This window comes from Manis javanica, chromosome 9 (assembly GCF_040802235.1).
Source record: "Manis javanica isolate MJ-LG chromosome 9, MJ_LKY, whole genome shotgun sequence".
Lineage (NCBI taxonomy): Eukaryota > Metazoa > Chordata > Mammalia > Pholidota > Manidae > Manis > Manis javanica.
This window is the reverse complement of record NC_133164.1, coordinates 78,334,651-78,360,756: the sequence shown is the minus strand read 5'-3', so window position 1 is coordinate 78,360,756 and position 26,106 is coordinate 78,334,651. Positions and strand designations below refer to the sequence as shown.

The 26,106-nt window shown below is 40.8% G+C and overlaps 1 protein-coding gene across 1 annotated transcript; it reads left to right on the top strand.

Moving 5' to 3' along the window:
* Positions 1-3,423: 3,423 nt before the first annotated feature.
* RAB12 (RAB12, member RAS oncogene family) lies at positions 3,424-25,575 on the top strand. Its single transcript, XM_017672591.3, has 6 exons — positions 3,424-3,895; positions 15,759-15,819; positions 21,534-21,672; positions 22,647-22,736; positions 23,289-23,393; positions 24,400-25,575. Exons 1-6 carry the CDS (start codon positions 3,439-3,441, stop codon positions 24,511-24,513), a joined length of 966 nt encoding a protein of 321 aa, XP_017528080.2. The 5' UTR covers positions 3,424-3,438; the 3' UTR covers positions 24,514-25,575.
* Positions 25,576-26,106: the final 531 nt, after the last annotated feature.

The following is a 26,106-nucleotide window of genomic DNA, read 5'->3' as shown; positions in this document are numbered from 1 at the left end:
AAGAAATCGTTATCCTAAAAACGTATCTGCATCCCCTTGTTTACTGCAGCATTATTTACAATAGCCAAGATATGGAAACCATTTAAGTGTCCATCAATGGGTGAATGGACATTAACTATGAGTAATTACAAAAAGCACAAACCTCACAGTTAACTCTTCAGCTCACAGATCACTACATAAATACCAGTTGTGCATCATAATCAGTGACTACCCTCCCACATGAATAACAAGATGGACTCCCACCAAACTTTGCTATGGATGTCAAGATCAATGACACCATACCCATGCCAGGAGAATGTGTCTGTTATTTACATAATCAAAGCTTTCTGGAGAGAACAGGGAGGGCCTCCCAAGTCCATTTGAAAGTGGCTTGAGAGCAAAGGGAAGGAGACTGGCTGGGGGTTTATTGTACTCAGAGGGTGGGTTAGGCTAAGGGCTCCTGCACACAGGCAGAGGCTTGCAGGGTTTGAATCTCCCATCAGCAGCAAAGGGGGAACACCTGGGCTTTCTTATCAGCCTGCCCAGATGCAAGACCCAGAGAAAGAGAAAAGGTAAGGCATAAAAGATGTCAGGAGTCTCACATCAAAACTGGGGTTAGATCCTTATAACATCACTTTTCTCAAAGACTGTTGGTGATCATCACTTTGTGTGTTATTCAGGTCACACACAGACAGCAAAGGGTGCCTCCTTATCTCCCAGTGCCCAACTCAAGTGACATTTTATGAAAGTGGATGATCAAAAGAGGAAATTGGACAACACAGATGAAGTACAGCAAAGAAGTAAAAAATGATCATGCTGGAAATAAAGTTCAAATCTACACAAATGGAGTTACAGAGGGAATGGCTGAATGTGGGGCTGGAGCCCTGATGAATGTGGAGAGATTTTAGATGTGCAGACACAGGGCTCAGGGAAAGCAAGATTGTCAACACAGAGGAGCAAAGTAATTTTGACGAAAAGGACAAAGATGGCCAGAGGAAGTGATGCCAGCAAAAACCTTAACATTAAATGAACCTTTGGAGATATTTCATAATATTAAAAGTGCAAAGAACAAAATGTTGGAAGCTGATCCAAACAGAGAAAGGAATAGAACAGGTTACCATGGCATTGAAACAATGTCCACTCCTTATGAGTAAGTTATATGACAAGAATACAAGCACTCTTCAAGCTGTTGTTAATAAGTTTTTTACAGATATAAACCCTTTAATTCTCAATGTTTCTGATTTTTTAAGTTACAGTGTCCTAAATAAACACATTTTACATTTTTTTCATTTCCTTATACACTTATAACCAACAGTGTTTTCACAAAAATTTGTAAAGGTCACAGAACAGTAACATTTTCCCCCATTGATTATGAAGTTCATTTTGCACTGAGACTGCATGACCATTTTTATGATCTTTCAAGGTCATGCAAAGCAAGGAGTGCTTACTTATTTTACTTGACCAGCCTATAGTATTGGGCTCTTGATCATCCATAAATCTTTGTAAACCACAATCCTCCCTGCATCTCCATGACCCCATTATCTCCAGATTACTCTCTCCCTCCATTCCCAGGTTTCCTTGCTACCTGTCTTTGTTTGCCTACCTTTTGTGTATGGATGATCTCCAGATTCTACCCTCGACTCTTTGTCTTTTACTCTACATCCTCTTCCAGTTCTACTTTTTGTAAAAGTTGTAACTTCTCTGTTTTAGGTGTTGATGATGGTATTAAGATGACAATGAAGAAAAGAGGGCCTTGCAAAATGGTAGAGAGAGGACTTGGGGTGGAAAGGAAGGTAGGACTGCGGGTAGCCTTTTTCACAATCTGGATTTAGGACAGCTCTAGAAACCAAATAACTCTACCAATATGAGTATCTATAGAAACATCATTCATTCTTTCACAGACATATGCTGAATTGTACTATGTACTACATACTGGAACACTATGTATTGACAGAGAGTTTAAAGCAGTGCATATGGATTTTAACTATGCCCTCTGGAGGTACTATCCAATCTCTGCCCTTGAACCCATTAATTATTCTAGCGGAGAAAAATCACAGAGCTGCTTTATGGGGAACATACTTTATTCTGGACAAGAGGGTCTTCAGCCCTACAAGCCATTCCACACTCATTGGCTTGTTCGGACAGGCTCTGCTATAAATCAGAACAAACCTAATTACAAAGCTTCAGATTACCTTTGCAGATGTGTCTTTCTTTGTGCAACTGCAGTAGTCCTGAAAAGTTGTGAGCAAATCAGTTTAATTCCTTACCTTTACATAGTGAGTTATGGTTTACAAGAGGCTGACCTCTAGTTGACTTTTCCTGACAATGCTAAACAGCAAGAGGGCTCAGTACACTTCATTCCTGTAAGAAGAGTAGAGAAATTCACAGCTCAGAGGGGTTCTGTGATTTCAAGTGGTTGAGCTGTGTTTGAAATAATAGAGATCTGATCATATTTTACATATCCGAAGAACTACTAAAAAGTCTATTGTGATTTCTTTGGGAAAGCTAAGAATTATCTTTTAAATGTAAACGTCCAATTTACTTTGTGGGCAATGCTAGATTTTTACGAATCAGGTTTGTAGATAAACATCCACATGTACTCTGCATTACTAAACCCAGTTCTAAATAAAACTGAAATTTAGTAGGTTACTGTGATCATTCTCTGCAAATGTGCCAGCTCCTATCATATTTAGAACCCTGTGTCCTGAGGTGCTCAAGTTCACACTGAGGAATTTGCTAAACAAATCCCTGGAAAGGAATCAGAGCAGTGATTTTCTGTATCCTTAAACCCTCTCAACTGCGAACGGCAACACACTACCCGAGCCCATAATTCCCAAACTTCTGGAGTTCCCTCTTGCAGTTTCTTACTAGTGTTTGAGTTTTAACTCACTCGCTTCCCCAAAGGAGCATGCTATTAATCTGTTTTAAAAGTTAAACGAAAAAAAACTCTTGAACTTTTAATGAAGCAGCAGTCTGGCATAAAAACAATCTCGTGAGTTTCCTGTGGAAAATGGAAGGCAGACAAGGGAAAGACAAAGTCTACCTCGCAAGCGGGCGAGCAGGCCAGGCGGGAGCCCCGCGCTGCGGGCGGGACGGCGCCGGCGGCCCGGCGACCTGAGAGCTCGCGGCCCCGCGGGGTGCGCGGCGCGGGTCTGAGCGGCTCATCTGGAGAGTGTAAGGGGGAGACTGCTACTAAACTGCCTGGTGTTCGGGGACTGCACTCCATTAAAGCAGGGAAATGAGTAGTGGAAAAGGAGGGAAAGGACGGAGGAGAAGGAATATAAAACATCCGCGGAAACGGAGGGTCAGCCGAAGCGGCGGAGGCGAGTGGAGGGCATAGAGAAGCGGCGGCGCGGGCTGTGGTCCTCCCGCCGGCAGGGGGCGCGCCATCCCGTCCCGCGCCCTCCCCACCTCCTCCCCAGCGGCCGCGCCTGCGCTTCCTGCCCCTCCTCGTCCGGGATGCTGCTGCCGCTGCTGCGGGGCGGCTGCTTCCCGTCCTCCTCTCACGGCGGCGGTGGCGGCGGCGGCGGTGCGGACGCGGGAGGAGGGGGCCGGCCTGCGGCGCAGCTGCAGCGCGGACGCTGCGGGCCGCCGGGGCCTGTAGAGCTGCCGGACGCCGAGCCCGGGGCTAACGGCCTGCGAGCGGCGGAAGCCGAGGGGGCGGCGGAGCCCGGGGCGCGCGGCGGAGCCGGGCGGGGGCCGCATGCGTGCATGGATCCGGGCGCCGCGCTGCAGAGGCGGGCCGCGGGCTCCCCAGCGCTGTCGGGCGGCCAGGCGCGCCGAAGGAAGCAGCCCCCCAGGCCGGCCGACTTCAAGCTGCAGGTCATCATCATCGGCTCCCGCGGCGTGGGCAAGACCAGTCTGATGGAGCGCTTCACCGACGACACCTTCTGCGAGGCCTGCAAGTCGACCGTGGGTAAGGGCGCCGTGGCCCGGTCCGGCGTCCCGGCCAGGCACTCCCTGCGCGTCCGTGGGCCCTCCCGCGCCTCTTCTCCGGCCCGGTGACCGTGCGTCTCGGGATGGTCCCCGGGGGCGCCCCGCGCGGCCGGACCGGCCTTCAGTGCGCCGGGCATCCCCGCGCCCCCCCACCGTCCAGGGCAGCTCAAGAGACAGGGTGGTACATTGGTGTCGTTCGGCCCCGAGGCAGTGCCCATCTGCCCTCGGAAACTACCGGCCTTACGTTAGTCGCCAGGACAAGAGGGACGCGAGGTGCGAGCCAGGCAGTGGAGGGAAGCCGTGCCCCTGGTAGATGGCCTAAGTGGGTCATCTCTACCGAATTGTAGTGCCTTTACTTTGCCTTGCGGGAACCAAGGCTTACTTTCTAATTTTGAGCTCACTTTTATGATGTGCTGAAATAATGAATAGTTTAGCAGTCTCCGTGGACGATCTGTGGGGAATATTAAAACTGAAATTACACTAAATTTCTTGTTTGAACTATAAATGCGGGCAGAGGGACTCAGTTGTATTTGTCCGTGACCTCAAATAAACCAGGGATGCACAGAAGTGGGGAGGATTCCTCCAGCACCACCCGTGGGTGAAGTACAAGAGTGAAGTATGTGCAGATACATATAGTCTTTCCAGCTCAGTAAGTACTATGCCCTCAGGACCTAAAACTGAAACTCTACAGGAAGTTTTTATGAAGAAGTTAATTGTACAGACTTGGCATTGAAGTTTGTTAGGTCCATATGGATAACAGTTGTTTCTATGGAAAATCCCTTAAAAGCTGTCAAATCTAGGGAAGCCCATAGATGAGATGGTTCGCCTTCAGTGATAGGCAATGAGGGATTTCCCCAGAAGAAGTGCAAGAAATACCGAGTAACTTGAAATACAGAATTTAAAGTATCATTCTACATACTTGTATATATGTTTTGTATTGTAACCAACAAAACAGTACTACAATTTAAGTCTTATTGGAAAATTAAACCCCCAAATTTTTTATTGCCTTTCTTGTTTTTTTTTTTGAGAACATGTTTTCCTTAAAGGTTTTCTTGTGAAATAGGTCATTTTGGAAATATCTGTGCTTTCTGTTCCTTTTATCTGTTCTTAAAATGTTGGCCTAGGGACCAGGATATTAAATTTTAGTAGCATAGCTATACCTGTTTTAAGTATCTAATCTTGGATCATAGAGTATAGGGAGTTACTAAACCATCAAATGAGGTTCATACTGGTTATATTTTAGTACCTGATGTAGAGTTAAAAGCATTCAGGAGTATCACTCTTTTATGGCTCCATGCTTAAAAATACATGAAAATGAGGGAGAGTATAATTGTACCATGTGATGGAATGAAATCAGCACAGGCCTCCTAGAGGGCTTGTGTAGAGGAGGGTGAGATGGGAGGTGAGCAAAGGTGTGCCTTAGAGCGGGTTGAGGAGACACGAGGGAAGGGTGCTGTAGGCTGGGCCGCACTGGGGCATCACTCCCACTCCCCTGGCTAAGGGCTCAGCCTCACGAAACTGCCCTTCCCCAGGTCGGAGCCAAGTGCAAGTCCCTGTCATATGTGCTTCTGACTGACCAGCTATAGACACGGTTCCCACAACCACCTCCTTGGATTTGATTAACTTGGCTGGAGTAGTTCACAGAACTCAGAGAAACGTTTTGCTTACTAGGTTTCCAGTTCATAATGAAAGGACAATTCAGGAAGAAGCCAGAGCGTCTCTGCTCTCTGAGCTCACTGCTCTCCCCAAGTGTTCCCATAGTCACCAACCAGGAAGCCCTCTGAACCCCATACTGTGGGTTTTATGGATGCTTCTTTACATGGGCATGGTTGATGAAATCACTGGCTGTTGGTGACTGAGCTCAATCTCCAGCCCTTCTCCCCTCCTTGGAAGCAGGAGGTGGTTGGGGCAAAAGTTCCAGTCCTCTATAATCACATAGTTGGTTCTTCTGGTGATCACCCCACATCTTTAGGTGACCTAGGGGCACTCCAAAAGTTGCCTCATTAACAAAAGACCCCTTTGTAGCCCTTCGCAAGAAATTCCATAATTATAAGCCACAATTTCACACCCACATGCTGGGGCAGACTCACTGGTGGACATGGGGAATGGATTCTCCAAGACCTCGGCTGCTGCACTAAGGAGCTGGACCTTACCCTCTAGCTGGAACTGTAAAGGCCTCTGAGAGCAGCATTGGCTTGGAGACAGTGAAACTGATTTGGCAGGGTCACATAGGATTATTGGGGGTGCTGAAGAAACATGGAGATCAGTTTGCCTCTCTGTCCCCTTAACAAACAAATCCACATGCTTACATCTGCACATACTTCCCACCGCTGCCACGTGGGGTTCTTTGTGTAGTTGGATTTTTGTCTTGCTCTTTTTTGTTTCCAACATAAGTAGTACTTGGCTCAATATCTATGTTTTAATTGTGGAAAGTTCAGAGAATGTTGATAACCTGTATCTGATCCAGAGTATAAAGACACTTTAAGAAAGCTAATGAGCCCCCTTCAATCTCTGCCTCTGAGTTGCTTTTTCCTTTCCCAAGTTGCCAGTGATTTCATCAGTCATTCTCAACCATCAACCACTTATCAAAACTTTGAGCACCCAGTGGGTGGTTGTAGTGGAAAGCAGGTCATGACCTCTGTCCAGGGCCTGTGGAGGACAGAATGAAACAGGTTGGTAACTGCAGAGGCATATCTGGGGACCCAGTGGAAGCCCCTCCAGGGCCATGGGTACCCAGTGGAAGCCCCTCCAGGGCCATGGGTAGCATGAGGGCGAGTTGTGGAGGCTGCCTCCTCATTGGAATGCTATAAGGATAAATTCATTCCTCAAGATCCTTTTAGAAAAATGCTGTTTAAATACAGTGCTGGGTGTGGTACAGAATTGTGGTTGCCCCACCTGAATACCTACCTTCTGAGTTTATAACTAATTGTCCTGAGGCCAGTTTTTTTGAGTTTCATTTCCATGTAGTACATACAATTAGCTCTACAAAGAGAAAGATTCTCTTCCACCGTGGCACTTGCCCTCACCCTGTCCAGGCTTGCAGACATGTGCTGCTCATGACAGCAGAGTCTGAAAAAGACTAGCCCCAGAGCATGGCCAGAAAGAGCTTCTGCGCATGCACCATCCAAGGTGGGTCACTAAAGTGGTGGCCCCATGTAATTCTGAGGCTGCAAAGGGGTGTCTCCTATAAGTGCCTTTTTACACTGAATCAGACTCAGTTGAACTTTCTGTGAAAGAGCATAGTGGAAAACCCAAGGAATATGTGATCATAAACCTACTTAGCAAAATTACAGATGAGCACAATGTTAATTTTTTGTGTTTTGTATTGTTAATCAAATCAGAAGTTGATTTGGTTTGGAAGACACAAAATTCACCAGGGTAGAAAACTTAGAAGTCTGTTTTTCATAATTGACCTATTTAATGGAAATTGTCTAGGTGGAGTATTATTTTCAAGTGGGATTTTGTGTTAATGGAATTGAATTATTTAGTCTGATAACTACGTAATATGAAAGGTTCCTAAAAAATGCTGGAGCAGCTTTTTCAGGTTTGAGAAATGGAAAGAAACTAGTAGTAGAAATTTACAACTATGTAATACACACACAAAAAACAAATGCATAAGTTATATATTTGTCAACCTTTATTTTATTTCTATATAACTATTGGAAGCTAGCTATTTAATTTTATCTGGATTGAAATGGTTTTACCAGGTAGCACCTGCTCCAGGGGCATTGCACTCTAGGAAAAAACACTGCAGTAAAGATGTGGAGTCTGGCTTTTGATTTAGGCTTTGCCACTAACTAGTTTGTGACTTTGGATAAGTAGTTTAGTTGTCTGTGCATATAAAATATAACATTCCATTAGCTACTCCATATTGAGCACTGTGTACCAGCAAAAGAGACATTCTTTCTAATCCTTACAACAATCCTGAGAGCTATCCCCATTTTATAGATGAGGAAGCAAAAGCTCAGAGAGGTAAACCGTTTACCCACAGGTGATTAGCAAGTGGTCAGGGCCAGAGCTGCATGTTCTTTCCAATTAGCTATCTGTTTCTTGGCTTACTTTGAGGTTTAAATTTACTTTGCTTTGTGAAAATTCTGATGACTCAAAATCAGACACAGTGAAGACCTTTCCTGCCTATAGAATTTGGTCCTCCCTGTAGCCCTGTGAGGATAATCATTGATCTATGAATTCATGAGAATAACTTTTTTTATGCCCCTATCATTGCTTGTCACTTGCCTTCTGGATATTATAATAATGCTCTGAGAATTGGATTTCTTACCTAAAAATTCAACCATTCAAATACCTGAAACCTTTTACACATTTATTAAAATCTTCCCAAATCTGGCATATTTGAACAGAGGGATAGTCAGAGTAAAGCAGTCTAAACTAGAATTCTGATTTTTCTGGGCAGTAAAATATGTACCAAAGTGTTGGAGGCCCACAGAGAATTGTCAGTTCTTTCATTTACCAAGTAAGGACACTTTAAACTCCACTACCACCAACTTAAAAAAAAAGAAAAATTAAAATTAAGTACTCCCCCACCCCCACCCAAAATTAGGAAAGACAGAATATCCAGTTTAAAAAGGTCTTTAAATGTGCTTCTGAGAACCTCACCACTGTGCCCTTTTTTTTCATTCTGTATCAGTGCATTAAGCTTCTTCACAGGTCGGGCCCTGGAATAACTGGTCATAGAGATGATGGCACTTTGTGGAAGCCCAGTGTTCATGCACTTACAGCCATCATCCCTGTGTTCTGTTTGCTGAACTCATGCCTTGGAGTCCAGTGTTGAGTTGAGGGTGCATTCAGGATACATTTTATCAGGAAGCAGGTGACTGTAAATCCCCTTCAGAAGGGACCGTCTGTGGGTCTGGCCTTGAATGTTAGGTGACATGGCAGATGAATGCAGTCTACGAGTGCCTGGATGCCTTCATCTAGCATCTGTGGAAGCACTGGCCAGGAAAATTGACTTGTACTAAATTCTGGGAATTTAGGTGAGAGATTTTTGTTAGAAAACCCAGAACGAATGTCTAATACTGGATTAAAAATCCTAACCATGTGTTTTATTTTGCTCCTCGTATGCAGTCTTCCTAGCCGTGGCTGATCTGCCTCAGTGCTTCACTTGAGAATTGGGAAAAGTCTTTCAGAATTCCCAGTCCTCGAGCAGCTCTCCAGCATTGTTCTGTCCCCTGCCAAAATGATGTAACACCATGACTCAGGGAGATGCGTGTGCAGAAGGAACTGACAGGTCTTGGTTAGTGTTTAGTTTCATTCTAGCATATGCTATGCATTGTGTGATTAGGTTTATTTATTTAATGAATTTGTTGCAAACCCATAGGGTTGTGCACAGTGCATGGGTTTTGTGGAACAAAGTAGCCATCTCTCAAAAAGTACGGAAATTTAGTCCAGACTGGTTGTTTAAGTTGAATAGAGATCTATTTAAAGACCTGGCTTAAGTGCATTCAGCCTTTCACTGTTCTGCCCTTACATTAAGAAGAAAGGTCTCATTATGCATGATAGAGATCCAAATTCTTAGAGATTGCCTCTCTCTCCAGCCTTGTGGAATAAGCCAGCAATCTGTTACAGATCTTGGAACTGGCATTGAAAAGCAGAGTAGGTTTCTTTGAGAACTGATAAGTCCAAATAGTTCTCCAGCCTTGGGTGCCAAATACGTTGTTCTAATTAAGGATTTGTTTGAATTTCTAAAGAAAACATAGCTTTGTACAGTGCAGTCATTCAACAGATATTTTTTGAGAGGTTGTTTACATAAGACAGCATTGTTAGCCATTTCAGAGGGCACAAAGCTAATGCCTGCTTACCTGGCTTGTCCTTTCAGAAGGGGAAGTGAGTCATGGAGACGGCCATAATAAAATTAGAGAAGAGGTAAAATTCTATATTGTTCTGCTTCAACAGAGGAAGAAATTGATTATTCTCTTTTGTCCCTTTATTGCACATCTTTGACATTTGGAAAGTATTTAGAAAACCAAAACTACAGACCTAAAATAGTGCCTTTAATTGACTGTGATAATGTTTTTCAAAAAATCCTTATCCCTTAAAACCAGAAGACACAACTCAGGCTTAACAGAGCACTCTTTTCCATAAAAAACCTTTTCCCCCATTTGGTTTCTGGTGCTTACATAACACCTTCCTAGCGTACAAAACCAAATAACAGCCAGCTATTCCACCACAGACAGGCAAATGGAAGTTCCTGATGAGTAAAACTCCCCTAGTTTTCCAACTTCATTTAAGGACTGCCAAAGCTAGGGCCCACGTGGAGGAATAGCCCCTCATTCCTGTTCTTCACATGCTTTGCTTTCAGAAAGCTTCGGAGCTTTCCGGCTCCTCAGTCCTGAGACACGACAGAACCTTGCAGATCTCCTGCTGACTCCTGTAGAATCACATCCACCAATCAAATTCCCACTTTAATTTTTCACTTAAAAAGAAAAACACCCCAGACCTTCTCCTTGGCCACTACTATCATTTTAATGCTTCCTCCCCTCCCCCCAACCCCACCAAGTACTGTAATATGTGGGAAAAAGTGGATTTGGGAGGTGGAAGCATGGTTCTGAATTTAAGTCCCAGCTCTGCCATAAGCTATGAATGTGTCTTTAGGCAAGCTATTTAATTTCAGTTTCCTCATTCATAAAGAGGAAAAAAAGTAGGGCTTACCCGGTTTTCCTGTCTCATGGTACAGGAATAAATGGGGACAAAATAGTCTCATGTACCTGGCCTAGAAAAAGCAATTATAAATGTCAGCTGTGTTCCCTTCGCCTGATTGATACTACAGGTGCAAAAATTCTGGGACACTCCAAACAATCCTTATCCTTTAGAGATACACACTGAAATAGATACAAGTGAATACAGAATATCAAAATGTAACCAAATAATTTGGGTAAAGTGCAAAATGCACTTGACAGTTCCTATATTTTTATGGACCCAGTGTGAGTAGTTGTAAAGTCAATGTTTTTGGTATATGAAGACAGTATTACTGATCTACCACCTGAGCATCTGGGTATTTTATTTACCAGCTCTTCCTCCCTCCATAAATATTCTCCTCTTTTGTGACCAACAGGTTGAAATGACTCTCTCGCTCTTCAGATAGGGATCTGTCTGTAACCAGCTTGCAGAGAATGGCCTCCAAGTTCAGTAACAGTCTGTCCAAGCCAGCCAGCATTCCTCAATTTTTTATAGTATTTCCCTTAAAAATTATTTTTTAATATTAAATATATTTTGTACCTCCCATCCAGCCATTGCCCTTTTCTTGTTCACCAGATGAGGCTGCACAGAGCATTAGGGAGAACATAGCCTGGAACCTATTCAGCCCAGGTTCAGGTCCATGTTTCAATACTTGCTTGGTGATCTTGCCAAGTTACTAACCTCTCTGTTTTTTCTTCTGTAGAATGGGGACAATAGTAATATGTACCTCAGAGAATTGTTAAGGGGATATGCTGCAGTGAGTTACAGTACATAAGCCCTTAGAGTAGTAAATATCCTAAGGAAGTTCTCGGTTTCTTTGTTACGAAGGGAAGAAGCCTCCTTCCACGGAGTTCTTGTGTAAGTGGAATCCGTGAATGTGGAGCTGCCTGCCTGTGCTTCCAAGCCCTGTGAGGGCGCACACCGAGTTCCCGCCATGCCTCACCCTCAGAGTCGGTGACCCCAGACTCCCTCACACCTCCCTGCCTACTGCAGGGTTCCAGTCAAGCCCCTTGAGCTCCTCCTGCCTGTGTCAGGGCCTTGGAGACACAGGTGGTCTTATGCTGGAGTGGAGACATGCCATTCCATGCTGGAGTGAAGGAGAGGCAGATCTTCCCCAGCTTAGGATAGATATTTGATATTTCAGGCCTAACAGGCATTTTTAAATAACAGTCATTTTTGCTATTTGAAAATTACCTACTTCTGATACGATCAGTTCCTATTTTCTTGAATTCTCAGAACATAGCTTAAGTAGGAAAAGCCAGGTAATATTAAATAAAAAGACTTCGCAAGTTTGGATACTTCCGGTACAGGAATTGAAAGATGGTCTGCCTATTGGCGTTGCCTTTCCCCTTACGTAGTGTGCGCCTGTGGGAATTTATTTTGTACTCTTCTCTGGTGGATGATATATAGGGAGAAGACTAGCCTCATATTCAGGACTTGTTTTCTGATGTTAAATTTACCTCTTTCTGTGTGACCTTGACTCATTTCTTAGTTTATTTTCTCACAATTCAGTGAAATGCTGGAAGTCCTCCCTCTTAGTAGAAATATTATTGTCCAAAATTGGATGACACTATATAACATAAATATCTCTGGAAGAAAAGCCATTATACAAACTTCAAGTAATTACTATAAATTGGCAGTAACATCACAACCACTGTTTGAGTTGAGACTTATTTCAAAGTCTATGACATCCTTCAACTGTCTGAAAGTAGTAAGTAAAATAAGCCAGATCTTTGGTGTTAGGGGAGGGAAAATAGGCAGAGAACAAAAAAGGGAAGTCCATTCAGCTGTAATTGCAGGCATGGGCCATGGTGTTTTTGCTTTTATTTAGCTTTTTGTTGGAAAGGAATGTGAAAAAAGAAGCTTCTGTTTATTGCTATTTGCATTTTTGTAACTTCTTATGGTCCAGCAAAAAGAAATACAATATGTTTGGAAATGTTTTGCCTTAAGGGGAACTTAGAAACATTAAACAGCACTAAGTACACCAATTCTTTGTGCCAATGCTAAAATTTATGGAAGAAAAAGACAGTGCAGAGTTAAGCTTTGTACTTTAACAACTTGATTGTGGTGACTCTGGGTCATCTGCAGAACATTTCACACTTTTCATGCATCTGACTTTTATTATCACAGCTTTTCATTGTGGGCTGTGCTATAAGTTTAAATCTAGGTTCCACCACTCTGCTAGCATAGGATGTGACCTTAAAGCAAATGACCTTGTCCTCTCTGATGTCTTCCTCTGTAAAATGAGGATCATAGTCCACCTAATTGGACTACTGTAGGATTCCGTCTGCTGCATGTCAGGCACAGAGTGTTTGACAGATGTCCACTATCATCATTATTAAAGGAAATTAAGGTCAAGAAGAAAAGGTAACTCAAAACAGTCTGTGCCCATTGACATAGGAATTATTGCCCAGTGACCCTTTATGGCCCTGGCCCTTGTTGGAAACCCACCTTCCTTTCCTACAGGTGTCTTGACTAACAGGGGAAGCTGTGGGCCCTGCTGCTCCATAGTTGATGGGGACAGTCCCTGCCCTCATAGAGTTCAGTCATACTGACCTAAGCCAGCACCCCGTGCACTTGGCACAGAAGTGCCATTCTTTGCTGTTCTCTCCTTAGAGAACCTTCTTGTCTGCCCAGAAACCTTTTAAGTCCTAGGTAGCTTCCTGTCAGAACCCTTCTGACTGCCCTGCCCCTTACCTTCATTCCTCAGCTGTGTTTCCAGTTCTTGGACTTGAACTCTCTTGAACTGTCCTTATTGTCCCTATTTGTTTATAATAAATGTTGGTCCTAGAATAAGCTCTGCGCTGACTTATCCTAAAACGAATCCACTGAGTATTTGAAGCTGTTGGTGACTTGTTACCTTTTATTAAGGAGCATTATAATTTCTAAGGCATGGGAATATTAAAAACAGGCATCGAGATATTTTTGACTTAAAGTTTTTAGAGATGTTTAGTTGTATACCTTGCTACAAGTATATGTTTCCAAACTCCAAGTTGGAGTACATTTCTAGTCCTTAATCCTACTTAGTGCCTGTTAAATGTGGTAAAGGATATTTCATTTACGACAGAGGACTATTTTAATGAGCCCTTTTCTTTTACAGAATTTCAGATTTAGCCACTGTATATTTTTCTGATACTAGTAAAATTATCATTAATATACTTAGAAAAACTAGAGAGACTTCCCTTTGGCTAAACAGATTCTTAATCCTATTCACTGTCAGTTCATTTTTGCTTTGTTTTCCTAATAAAATTCTAATATAATTACAGTCACCTGGTGCTAACATTACCACCTATTCCAGTTGTGAATATTAATGTCCTCTTTCCTTTTATTTTTATTCATATTGTAGTTACAAAATAGTCTTCTTTTAGGACTGCTAAAATTGGGAAAGTTTAGATTGGTTGAAAAAGAGTGTCTGATATGTTCAGGCTCAGAATAATTGTTAAGAGAAAACAGCCTGATCTAAACAAAAATTACTGACTGGCAGTTTCAGGGAATTTTTTAATTTGATTTGAAGCAGAGCTCACAAGAGAAGTATTATCTGCCTGTTCTTTTAAATAAAAGTAGCTGCCACTTTAACAAGTCTTACAAATGTTACAGCTCCTTTAACTAAAACTGAAAAGAAAAGATAGTCTTAAAGTAACTGGCAACAAAAGTAAAATAGTAGTCATAACAAAATACGAATTTAATTTGTAATATTGCCATTACAGAGTAACATGATGAGGCCCTGGCTTTAGCTAATATCAGGAAGAAGGTATTTCTGTTTCTGGTCACTAAGCTGTGCATTTGTAAAACCACAACATAGCAAATATCTCCAGGCTGTTTACTGTGCCTTGTAGAATATTGCTTTAAGTTATGCTCTTCCCTGTGGTTGAGTCATTAAGGAACTCTGTTTGAGACTGTTGGTCCTGCACAAACATGCTTCCTGTTGCAAGGCTGTGTAGTGTCATTGGACTTTGAAAAGCAAATCGGTTCCAGAACTGAAAGTGAAATTGAATTAACCTGCTTTGGTTCAGTGACATTTGAAGTCATGTCTGGTATAAGAGATTAAGAATTGAAACATATTAGACTCTCATCTAGCTTTGTTTCCTTGTGACATTTTATATTCATGCAACTTCTCTTTATTGCACAGGTAGAGGGTTTGCTACCCCTACCCCTACCACAGGTCGTAAACCTGTCTTGTGGTATCACACTGGCGTCAACAGTGTGTTACTAATTATAAAGTCAGTCACATGTTCTTTCACTTCACCTCAAGAACATCATCTGACTTTGAGGCCCGGGATCAGTTCCTAATAAGATGGACAGCCTGGGAGGGGTGATCTTGAGTGGCCACAATGTACTTGCTGGCAGCCTTGAGCCCCTGGATTCTGTGAAGCAGTCAGAAGCTCTCATAGAGAGTTCCTATTTCTAGGTCTCAAATTTAGCCAACATCCCTTTGGTCTGTTTTTTTTTTAGTTGTGTAAAAAGTACTGTTTGAAATATTTAAGTTTTCTATAACTGAGATGCATGTAAGGTCACATTCATGAATGAAAACTTGGTGTAAAAAATTATCTGAAGCTTTAAGGGCTAAACTGGAAATAAATGGTAGTACATGTGGTTTCTTTTTAATATTCAAATTGGGTATGTTTGTGTGAGTGAATTTCTTAAAAATAATTATTTCACACTATTGACAGTAAAATAAAGAAGCCATATTTATATGTTAACTAAATTTTTTGTGAATGCTAAAAAATGTAATAGAATAATTTCTTAATTCAGAGTAAGGCTGTTTGAGCTCAAGATTGTTTCCAGTATTCCATTTAAGAATTTTCTCCAAGATAGTATTCTTTTAAAGTCAGTCAATTGTTAATATAATTGTTAAATGTCATTTTTAATGGTTTTTATGCTAAACTTATATAGTTATAAATTATGACTAGCAAATAGTATGTAGAGAGTTCAGGGTAAAACATACCATAGTTTGACTTTTATGGTCGTGTATTGAATCACAGAATAACTGAGTAGTCACAAATACTGGTACATTGCATTTGAACTTTAGTGGTATCATTTTCTTAGTTTGTTTTCCTGATAATTCTATAAAAAAATACACAAATAGGATTTTTTAATGATAAATTCCATCTTCATTGTTTTTGCTTCATCTTTGTTTGTTTTATTTACAGGTGTTGACTTTAAAATCAAAACTGTAGAACTAAGAGGAAAGAAAATTAGGTTACAAATCTGGTAAGTGGGCGAGTATGCATCCAGTAATTGCTGTATGTGTTTAACAGTCCATACGCTTGTCTAATAAAATTAACCAAGCTGGTTTGCCTCTCCTACTTTTCCTCTCCCTTGCTTATTTTTAAATAAAATGAACAGTGAGAGAGAAATTAGAAAAGACCCTACTTATTTCCTACTCTTTTTGCACATGGGGAGTTGTGGAAAGAAGATATTGTTTTAATGATAGCTCATTTGGAGCCTTTATGCCTCAATTTTCAAATCATTTAACATAATAGTAAATCTGTATCCCCAAAATGGCTGCTCAGGTGCTTGTCTTCATGTTCTTAAAGTTGTATTGTTTGGTTCAAGTAAAGTCCAGTATGTGCCTAAGCAGATTTGCACAGTTTCAAGGCAGATTGCCCATGGACAGTGGAGGGGCGGTCCTCGGTGGCACGGTGTGAGTATTGCTGTGAGAGGTGCAAGCTCCTCTGGGCCATGGGCTGATGCCACGTGGTGTGAGCCCCCATTCGTGCCGCCTGCAGACAAATCCAGAGCCGCTTTCTGAAGAGAAGCCCCTTTCTCACACTGTGACCATATGGGAGACTAACCCCACTGTGCCGTGAGTGAGGTCAGTGCTCGGAGCGGTCCCTGGGCTCTGAGCAGCCTGCGGGTGGCCTTAGGACACCGACCTGTGGAGAAAGGGTCAGTGTGGTGGTGGTTGGAAAGCATCACAGCTGGAGTGTTCTGAGCATGCCCTTCTGTTTTTAACACCACAGCTGCAGTGTACTCAGCGTACTAACTCCTCTCGGCAGGTCAACCTCAGCTCTGAGTGTTTGTCCACCATGTGTGTCTTTGCTTTCATCTGCGTTAATTGCTGCCTCATCTGTGGCATCATCGGTCACCTAATGCTTGAGTGTTAGTGCCATGCCTTCATTCTCCATCCGTGTCCCCTGTTCGGGGCACAGCTGCAGCCAAGCCGGCCGTGCTTGCCTTCCGGAGGCGTCTGAGGTAATCTCTTCATTTGGTCGCCTGAGACTTTCAGGATTTGGGGTGGTGGTGTTCTGGGGGTTTTTGTTTCTGTTACTCATATTTTTATTTTTGACACCTTTATGAAACATTAAGAGTCTTGGCTAAATACTTGATAACAAAAAGTGGGTATTAAAATATTAGCCCATGATTGGAAAGGCAGCCATTTTTTGAACTCTGCAGATGACAGCAAAATATCTTTCACATGAGCTGCTGGGTCTCTTTAATGACAAGCTCTCTGAGGTAAAGACCATCCTTGAGAGAACTCAGGGACATTCACCTCAGTGCCTAGCACCTTTGGGTGAGATACTCTTGAAGAAGACTGCCACACAGAGGTTTGTGTAGCCAATATTAGGTTTGTGAAGCTTGCACACTGCATCACAGCAGTACCCAAATTATGACATTGTGTCCTGTCTCAAAAGATGTGTCTTAATTAATGGGTTTAATGTTTCAGTTTTCATCTCAGCAGAGCTGTGTGTCCACATGGCCTGTTCCTCCCTGGAACTCTACTCTCTCGGATTGTCCATGCTGATGACATACATTGGGTACCTCTGGAATCTCACCAGTGCCCTTAAATCTGGTCTAACAGGGCCCCAGCTTAGGAACCCCACCCCCTGGGGAAACTGCTGCAGTGAAGTCCCCAGAACTGTACTCTACTCCTGAATGTACAAGCCCCCTGCCCTCTGCAGATGGTTCCTCCTCTGCTTCGTCTTGACTTGTCCCTCCTCAGGTTCTGTTTTTGAAATTCTTTAAATTGCACAACACTGGTGAAGAACCTAACTGAGGGAGGGAGTAAGAGATTCATTGGATACATTGGAAGGTTGATTACAAGTTTTATACAGGGAATATCCCAGTGATTGAGTTAGAAAGTAGGACTTACCTCTTCCTAAAGGGGCTTTTATCAGTGAGTAGTAAATATGTCCACAAAATGCCAGCTACTCACTAGTCACATAATACTCAAAGTAAGATTCTTACTTTCTGAAGTATTTTATGTAAAGGATAAAAAATGTCTTTGTTACTGATGTCCAGTAGATGGAAAGGAAGATTCGGAGTCATGGCTCATTTTTTAAAGTATCGTGCCTGGTATTTTGGCATTGGGAGCAGCCCCTGGGCTATGCCTGCTGGAGTCTGCTTTGTCGTGGGCATGCTATCCTCACTTCACTCTGTCACCGTTGAGGGCATGGGAGGAGTCATTGTAGTTGGAAAGAGCTCTTCAAAAGGACTCAGTAGACTGTGCTCTGCTAATAATAGCTCTGGACTCTAAATCCATGGAGGCATTGCCAGCTGGTTTTCATAGGGAGGTCTTGTAAGGAGTAGTGCATTTTTTCTTAATGATTTCTGGATAAAAATTATTTACTATGAATTCCTAAAAGTTTAAGGTACCAAAAGTTACCTTTGTCACATTTTCACATCACATTTTTTGTCACTGCCACATTTTCAGTTCCTTGATTATCTGTGAGAAAAAGGTCCATTTTCTCATCTCTGTGCTTAAAGTGGTTCAACATATATGTATATGAGAACTTTATGTAAGTATAGCTAAAATTAAATATGTTAACTAGAATATAGTTCCATGAATTTACATCCAGATGCTGGCCTGGAAATTATTCACTGTAACTTAAGAATCACTGTTTTGAAGTAGACTTGAAATATGAAGATTGTCTCCTACATTTAGGCAAACAGAATTAAAATGCTTCATGTATGGGCATCTTTGTTCTATCATGCCAGTCTTTGCTGCTGGGAAATTTGGTTTTAACTACATAGTATTTTTATGTTGACATCAAGCTCATTTCTTTTCATTCTGTTTAGGAGAGGTGGAATCTTTCACACACTGAACTTGGCTCCTGCTCTGCAATTAAATAATTGTCCTTTAAATGGATATATTAAATACAACAAATAAGAATCTTTGAATTTTCAAAGCATGGTTGTATTAGCAATTTGTACCAAAAGCAAAGAGAGAAATAATAGCACACTTCACTAGTCATATGGTAAATGATGCTTTAGCTTACATTAATAAACTGCAAATCTCCAGAAGTCAGCTCTTTATTACACTGAAAATTCAGGTTCGGGGAGATAAAGAGGAGAGATAATAGGATTCTGCTGCTTCACAGAAAGATAACAGCCTGATCAATGCATTGGTATCTTATTTGTACCTAATTTTTTTTTCTAAATAGATACTTGTGTGAAATTAGTATGGTATTGGCACAAGGTAGGTATTTAATAAATACTTGTTGAACTGAATGAGCATTTTATTCTTTGACCATATGTGATAGAAGATAATTTTGTAGAGAGAAATAAGCAGAGAAGCTTCTGAGAGGAACAGAAAATAATTTTCACAGCCCACATATTTTGGGAATATGGAATAGTCTCTCCAAAGAAAATGCTTTTCTACCTCCGGCATTCAGAGCCAGGCACAAAAAAGATGGAATTTAAGGAATGGCCTTTAATGGGAGTGGTAAACTAGTTTATGTTTACTCATTGGATTTTTGTAAGCTAAACTTACTTGCTCATTTGTGTTGAAAGGATTGCCTCAGATTTTGCATTTTGAGATCTCTGTCTTCTTTTTGTGTCTGGCTTATAGCCAACAGAGACATCTCACTTCTAAATATTGTAAAGTTTCTAACTCCTAATCATGTAACGGGTTATTTAACTTTAAAAAACATGCCCATTACTATTCTTATTCTTCAATTGTTGGGTTTTCATTAAAATTTCTAGAGATCTGCTGTACACCATTATGCCTATAGATAACATTACTTCTAGGGTAGGTAGATTTCACATTAAGTGTTCTTACCACAATAAATAAAAATAATTTTAAAAACCTTATCTCTGATTTCTGTTTTTGAGCCCCCAATCTCTAGATTCTGTTTCATCGGATGTACATGGAAATTAATTTGAGTTAATTTACACTGAAAGACATGTTAAAAAATTACTTAGGATATTTAAGTATGTAATTCCAAAATGGTCTGTGAAGATCTTGTATCTGATTGCTATTTAAATTTGTGTGCAGGTATATTGTTGCTCTATTGTGGCTAATCACAGATTTCAAAATAGAGAAATACTTACGATTTTTGGCTTTTTAAAAAAATGGAACATTTCTTAACAGTATTCAGAAAGCACAGCATAATTTTTAAAATGTTAAAAATACTTAATTGAATCTTAATTTGATCAAGCTGTAACTTGTATTAGACTGGGAATTCAATCTCTGAAAGATGCTTTCTTGGTTTCAAAGTATTAATTATGCCCCCATGTGCCTAGGATTCCAGAAATAGTTTTATTCATCAGTCCCTTCTGTAAATGAAATGATACCTGAATCAGTTTCTTCTCACCCACCTTGAAGGTGGTGGCTATTAGTTTGGACTTTACATTTTTTTAGAAGTCTTGAAGAATTCTTTCCCCATCTGTCATTCAGTTTTCCAATTTTTTGGCAGTTCTGAGTCAATAAAGTTTATTTTGCCTTGAAGTGGGATCAACATTCCACATTATAAACACATAGCCTTTTGTTCAGCATGTGTCTGGCATCCCACTGTGGGTTAGGCACACTGCTGAGTGCTGCAAGGCAAAACCAGACCAGCCTCAGCCTCTCAGGCCTTCCACTCAAGGGAAGCAGAGGATCTTACGTCTTCTGAAACAAAGCAAATGGCTTTGCTTTTTATGTGAAAATGAATTTGCCAACAGCTTTTTTATTTGGCATAATAATATATCCCTTAATAATATTAGCAAATTTAGTAGCATGTCCAGAATGGATGAAGCCACAGGTTCCTGCACCACTGTCAGAGGACCCACAAGACACACCTCAGGGGAAGTAATCTTTGATCAAATTCATTCAAAAAATGTTTTATACACTCTTCCCTCTTTGGAAACTCGTAGGCTGATAGAGGCTTTGAGTAGCTTAGCTTTGAAGAACCTTATTTCTAGTTTACTCCACTACTCCCTAGCTTACTCTCCCATGACCTACCTGTGACCCACTGCGTCCCCTGGGAGTTAGGATTCTCTGGGAAAGCTGAGTTACAGATTCTCTTTAAAGAAATGCATTTCTTGATCAGCAGACCTGATGTGTTAAGCCTCATTTGTAAATATGTGATGGTTCTCAGGCAGTTTCTTGACTGTCTAGGTGGAGAAAATATCTCAGCCGGCTTTAGTACATGTTAGTGTGCTTAAGTCATCTTTCATGTTGAAATGGTCAGCTTCACCCTGGAGAATAAGTAAAAATGTTTAGATTTCAAAGTAGCAGAGAATAATGAACTTTTATTATTTTTGCAAACTTGATATCTCTCCTCCATTTCCCTTTGACCACTTACTCTGTTAAGGATTAAGAAAATAAGACCGATCTATAGCATTTTTCATTAGTGGGGGTCTCTTGGTCATCTTCCAAAAAAATCAAATATTAATCATCAAGGTCAGTTTAAAGGGAATTGTAGACTTAAATAGCTTGTTTTCATCTGCATTTTGTCATTCTCAACAACTGTCTACCATAGAGGTATTAAACTTTCCATCATTTTACACGTTATTTTCTTACTTTCAAAATATTGGTTTGAAAGAAATTGGGGCTTAATGTTTTTGTTGGACTGTAACTAGCTCATAAAAACTACCCCCGCTAATCGTAATGCATATCATAGACCTGACTAGAAGAAATCAGCCTGGGGGGCAGAGTGGTGTGTGTGCATTTGCTTACTCTGGTTATTGTTCGGGAACTGATGTTTGCTGCTATTTCTTAGGGACACAGCAGGTCAGGAGAGATTCAACAGCATTACCTCAGCTTATTACAGAAGTGCCAAGGGGATCATATTAGTATATGATATCACAAAGAAGGAGACATTTGATGATTTGCCAAAATGGATGAAGATGATTGATAAGGTAGGTGTTCCATTTTTCACTCAGGACCTGTGCTGCCCTACAGACCCAAAGCAAAACCTTCAGCCCTGAGGGCCCCTTCAGGATTTCAGTTTGTGAATCTGCCGAGGCCTTGAGATCTAATGCTCTCCTCCCTTCCATTCTTTTGCTTTTTACCTTTTTGTGAGTAAGTGCTGTCACTTCTTGAGTGCTTACCATTGTCACTCCGAGCCAGCACCGTCAGGTGGGCACTGTTACCTGTCCGTCACTGACAGGGAGACCAGGACCCCCAAGTAACTTGCCAGGGTGCCAAGGTCACATCACTCAGGTGCCTTTTTCTGTAGTCTTTTTTAAAGGCAGTGTATTGCACCTGTATTTTTTAAAAACTAAAGAACTGTAGCTGAACTTTTTTTCCTGATTGTAAAATTAACAATACCTTGTCACTGTTGAAAATGTGGAGAATCTAAAAAAGCACAAAAGTTAGTTAAAAAATATATGGGTCTCCCGTCCTGAAAAACCAGATTGGATCTGTACTTGATTTAGTTTTATAGGTCCTAAATGTTCCATAATGAGGGCCTTGTGTGTCATGTTAATGTTGTCCCAAAGCACGTTGTTTTTTTCCCTAGTGACTTCATTCTCTTATATACCTTAACTAATTTCATTCATCTACTTTGTTAGATTTTTCAGGGGTTTTTCAGTTGATGATCACTTTGCCCATATTTTGAATCATTTCCTTAGGATAGATTCTTAGGAGGTATTAGTCAAAGGCCAAGAACACTGGTTTGTAAAGCCTGTTACCACACCGCTTTCTGAAGCAAGCGCTGTGAGCCCCATCAGAGCTCTTATACACCACGGAAATCAGTCCTGCCTGGGACAGAGTAGGCACTCAAAGATTTGTGGAGTGAATTAAAAACTAAAAAATACTGGCTTGGTTTACATTTCCTATCAGTACATGACAGTGCCCATCTTTGAATGCAGCTTCTTTTAAAATTCCACAGTATGCTTCAGAAGATGCAGAACTTCTCTTAGTTGGAAATAAGTTGGACTGTGAAACTGACAGAGAAATCACCAGACAGCAAGGTGAAAAGGTGAGAGAGACACCAAAGTCTCAGACCCCATCCTTTCTTTTCACATTAGTAGTTGATATACTTTTTATTTTAATAAACTAATTTTGTTAATTATGAGATAATCATCATTATCACTCAGTCACATTCTTCTCATTTGCTTGAATTAAAGGTATAAGAAGTTTTAAAAGGCATTTTGGAATGAAGGGGGAAAAACCTGCATTCGTATATATTGTGTTATTTAACTTGATGTTTTATACAGCGACATTTTTTTAAACCATAAAATTATTTTCATGACTTCTCTGATGTATTTTAACCCTCTTTGGAGAACCAGTGATAATCACATTTTAAATGTCGCATATATTACAATTTTAGGAACTTAGGCAAGCAGTCGACTTGAATGTCTGGTATCACCTTAAGGATTTTGTTTTGTTTTGTTTTGCTGCACATGTGAACTTTATATTTGAGAGTAAATGGGACATCACTCACCTATAGTCCCACCCCTTTCCATAAAGCTGAAGCCCAAAGGCTAATTTCCCCAGTTACACCACACAGAAAAAATATACTTTTTTTTAGTTTGCACAGCAGATAACTGGGATGCGGTTCTGCGAAGCGAGTGCCAAGGATAATTTCAATGTGGATGAGATATTTCTGAAACTTGTTGATGACATTCTGAAAAAGGTAAGATAACCATCTATCTCATGGAATTATTTCAGCCAAAGCCTGTTGTTTCCTTTATTACTTTTGGTTGAGAATTTTTTATTTAGAAAGGGCAGCATGGCAGTTACTCAGAAGCTGAAGAGCCAGGTGAAGTTGTCAGCTCGGCCAAGAGCTTCCAGCTGGTGTGGCGGGCAGCTCTTTGCTGCCCAGGGGTTCTCAGTGTCCTTAGTGTTGCGGCCCAGTGTGTCTGCTGAGACTCCACTGTGACTGGCTGGAGAGCCTGGAACAGGTTTAACACAGTGCCTGGTTTGCTTGCCATCTGCTTTTCTTTTATTCCTGTTTTCCCACAAGAATTAAGTTAGTACAGACAGTGGAGACCTAGCGGAGTATGAGATGTCTTAGCTGAGGAGAGAGCACCCGTCCTTGCCCCATTCCCAGTGCTCTGCTCTCTGGTGGGAGTCTGATTCTGTGCCTCCGGCCCCTCCGTGATGCTGACTTGCAGGAAAATTGCTAGGCAGCATAATGGAGCAACAGCAACTTCTGCAGGCACCTTTAAGCTTTCCTTAAAAGATTTTTTAGTAAGAATATGCTTTAGGCTTATTTATATTATTATTACATATAATTTGCTCAACTCAAATATAATTCAGAAGATGGTTGTTTATGTAATTGCTGAGAGGTTTTTTCTTTAGTAAAAATATAACCTGTAAGAATGCAGAACCATTTTTCCATATATTAATGCACTAAACTTCCACTACAGTGGGGTCTATGAAGATAACACGTTTATGAGGCCCATCTGATCCCTTTAATACCATAGAGTGTGAAGCTAGCTCAGCACTGCTCCTGTTGTAACATGAAATACACAAACCTGGTTTTTATTTTTGATATAATATTTGAATGTCTAATTAAGCTTTGATGATTGAAGAGCTTTATTTAGAAATACTTTGTTCTTACATAATTGTACAGTTTGCAAAGCACTTATATATACACTGTTCAGTTAATGCATTTGTCTCTCTTCTTTATCCTTAAGATGCCTCTGGATATTTTAAGGAGTGAGTTGTCCAATAGCATCCTCTCTTTGCAACCAGAGCCTGAGATTCCGCCAGAACTGCCTCCACCGAGACCGCACGTCCGATGCTGTTGACTGGCTACTTTGGAGACAAAGTGGAAACTATTCCTGGAAAGGGGAAAATGTTCTGTTCTGCACTACAATCATTTTGACAATTTCCTTTCGCACTTTGTAACCCAAGTCAGAGCTATACACTAACTTGTAAATATGCAAATATGCACTCCTGGGTAGTTTTGGTTACAAATTACATATTTCCCTCCAAATTATTTTATTTCGCTCATTATCCCAGTGTCTAGTGTGCACACACTGGGAGACAAAGTACTTCTAATATGAAGAGTGGGAGAAATGAAAGGTATAATGTTTCTTGAAATAAATAATATAATTGTCCTTAATTATATTATGAGGACAGAAGATACTAATAAGAAAGAATGTGGTGCTTTGCTTGCCGTTTTAAAGAAAATTTGTAAAACTAAAGATTTTGGCAGGAGAAGCTATCTTAAGTGCTTTTTCTTTATTTACAAGATATTTCCCCTAGCTGTAGCATCTCTGAAGTATTAGGGTGTTTCTTCCACAAAGCAGAGCTCCATTCATACTGTCATTGAAGGCTATTTATTAACGTTACATAATGGTAGAATATTATTAGAGGGAAGCATTTGACTTGGTTCTGAGGCCACAGAGTCTCTCTCATGGTTTCCTAATAGACATACCCTATGCTTTTAAAACTACAAAGATTCAATAAAGAAAGAAGTGTTTTTGAAACTATAGAAGATTTTAAAAACAACGCTGCTGTCCTAAACAAATCCTGTTTAAAGGAATTTTAAAGAGATACATCTTACTATGTCAAAAGAACATACATGTATTTGCCTAAACATCCTACACCTTTGTAATGGTAAAATTCTGCCCCTTAAAAGTGAAGTTTATTCTTAACAAGCCCAGACTGTGTTCTTTTTTTTTGAATTTGTGAACTCTATCTTTGGTATATCTTTTATTAAACTGCACTGTTTTGTTTAGTCAAGGTATATAAGTGATTATGTATTTGAGTAACTTGGTGTGTCTTTTGAGTGTTGTGGTATGAAAAGCATTGTGGTCTTTCTACACTAATGAAGTACAAATAAAATTTTGTATTTATGAATGACAGTTGAGTTAACAAATTTATTTATACAATTATAAATTGTTTATCTGAAAACATTCTTCAGAAACACTACAGTTTAATCTTCTGAGTGTTTTAGAAAAGGAAGATACGGTGCCATTTGCTGTGGAAAACAGCTGGCAGCTTCTCAAAAGGTTAAACATAGGGAACTGTAATAGATTCCTGAAATTCCAATTCTAGGTATATACCAAAATAAAGATTAATAGCAGGGACTCAAACAGATACTTATATAGCAGTGTTCATAGAAGCATTATTCACAGTAGCCAAAAGGTGGAAACATGTTAAATGTCCACCCAAAGATTAATGGATAAACAAAAGTATGTACAAACAGTAGAATATTACTCAACCTTAGAAAGGGAAATTCTGACATGCTCCAGCACAGGTGAACCTTAAGGACATTATCTAAGTGAAATAAATCAGTCACAGAAGAACAAATACTATATGATTCCACTTACAATGGGGTCCTTAAGGTGGTCCGAATTCACAGAGACAGAAAGGATGATGGTTGCCAGGGGCTG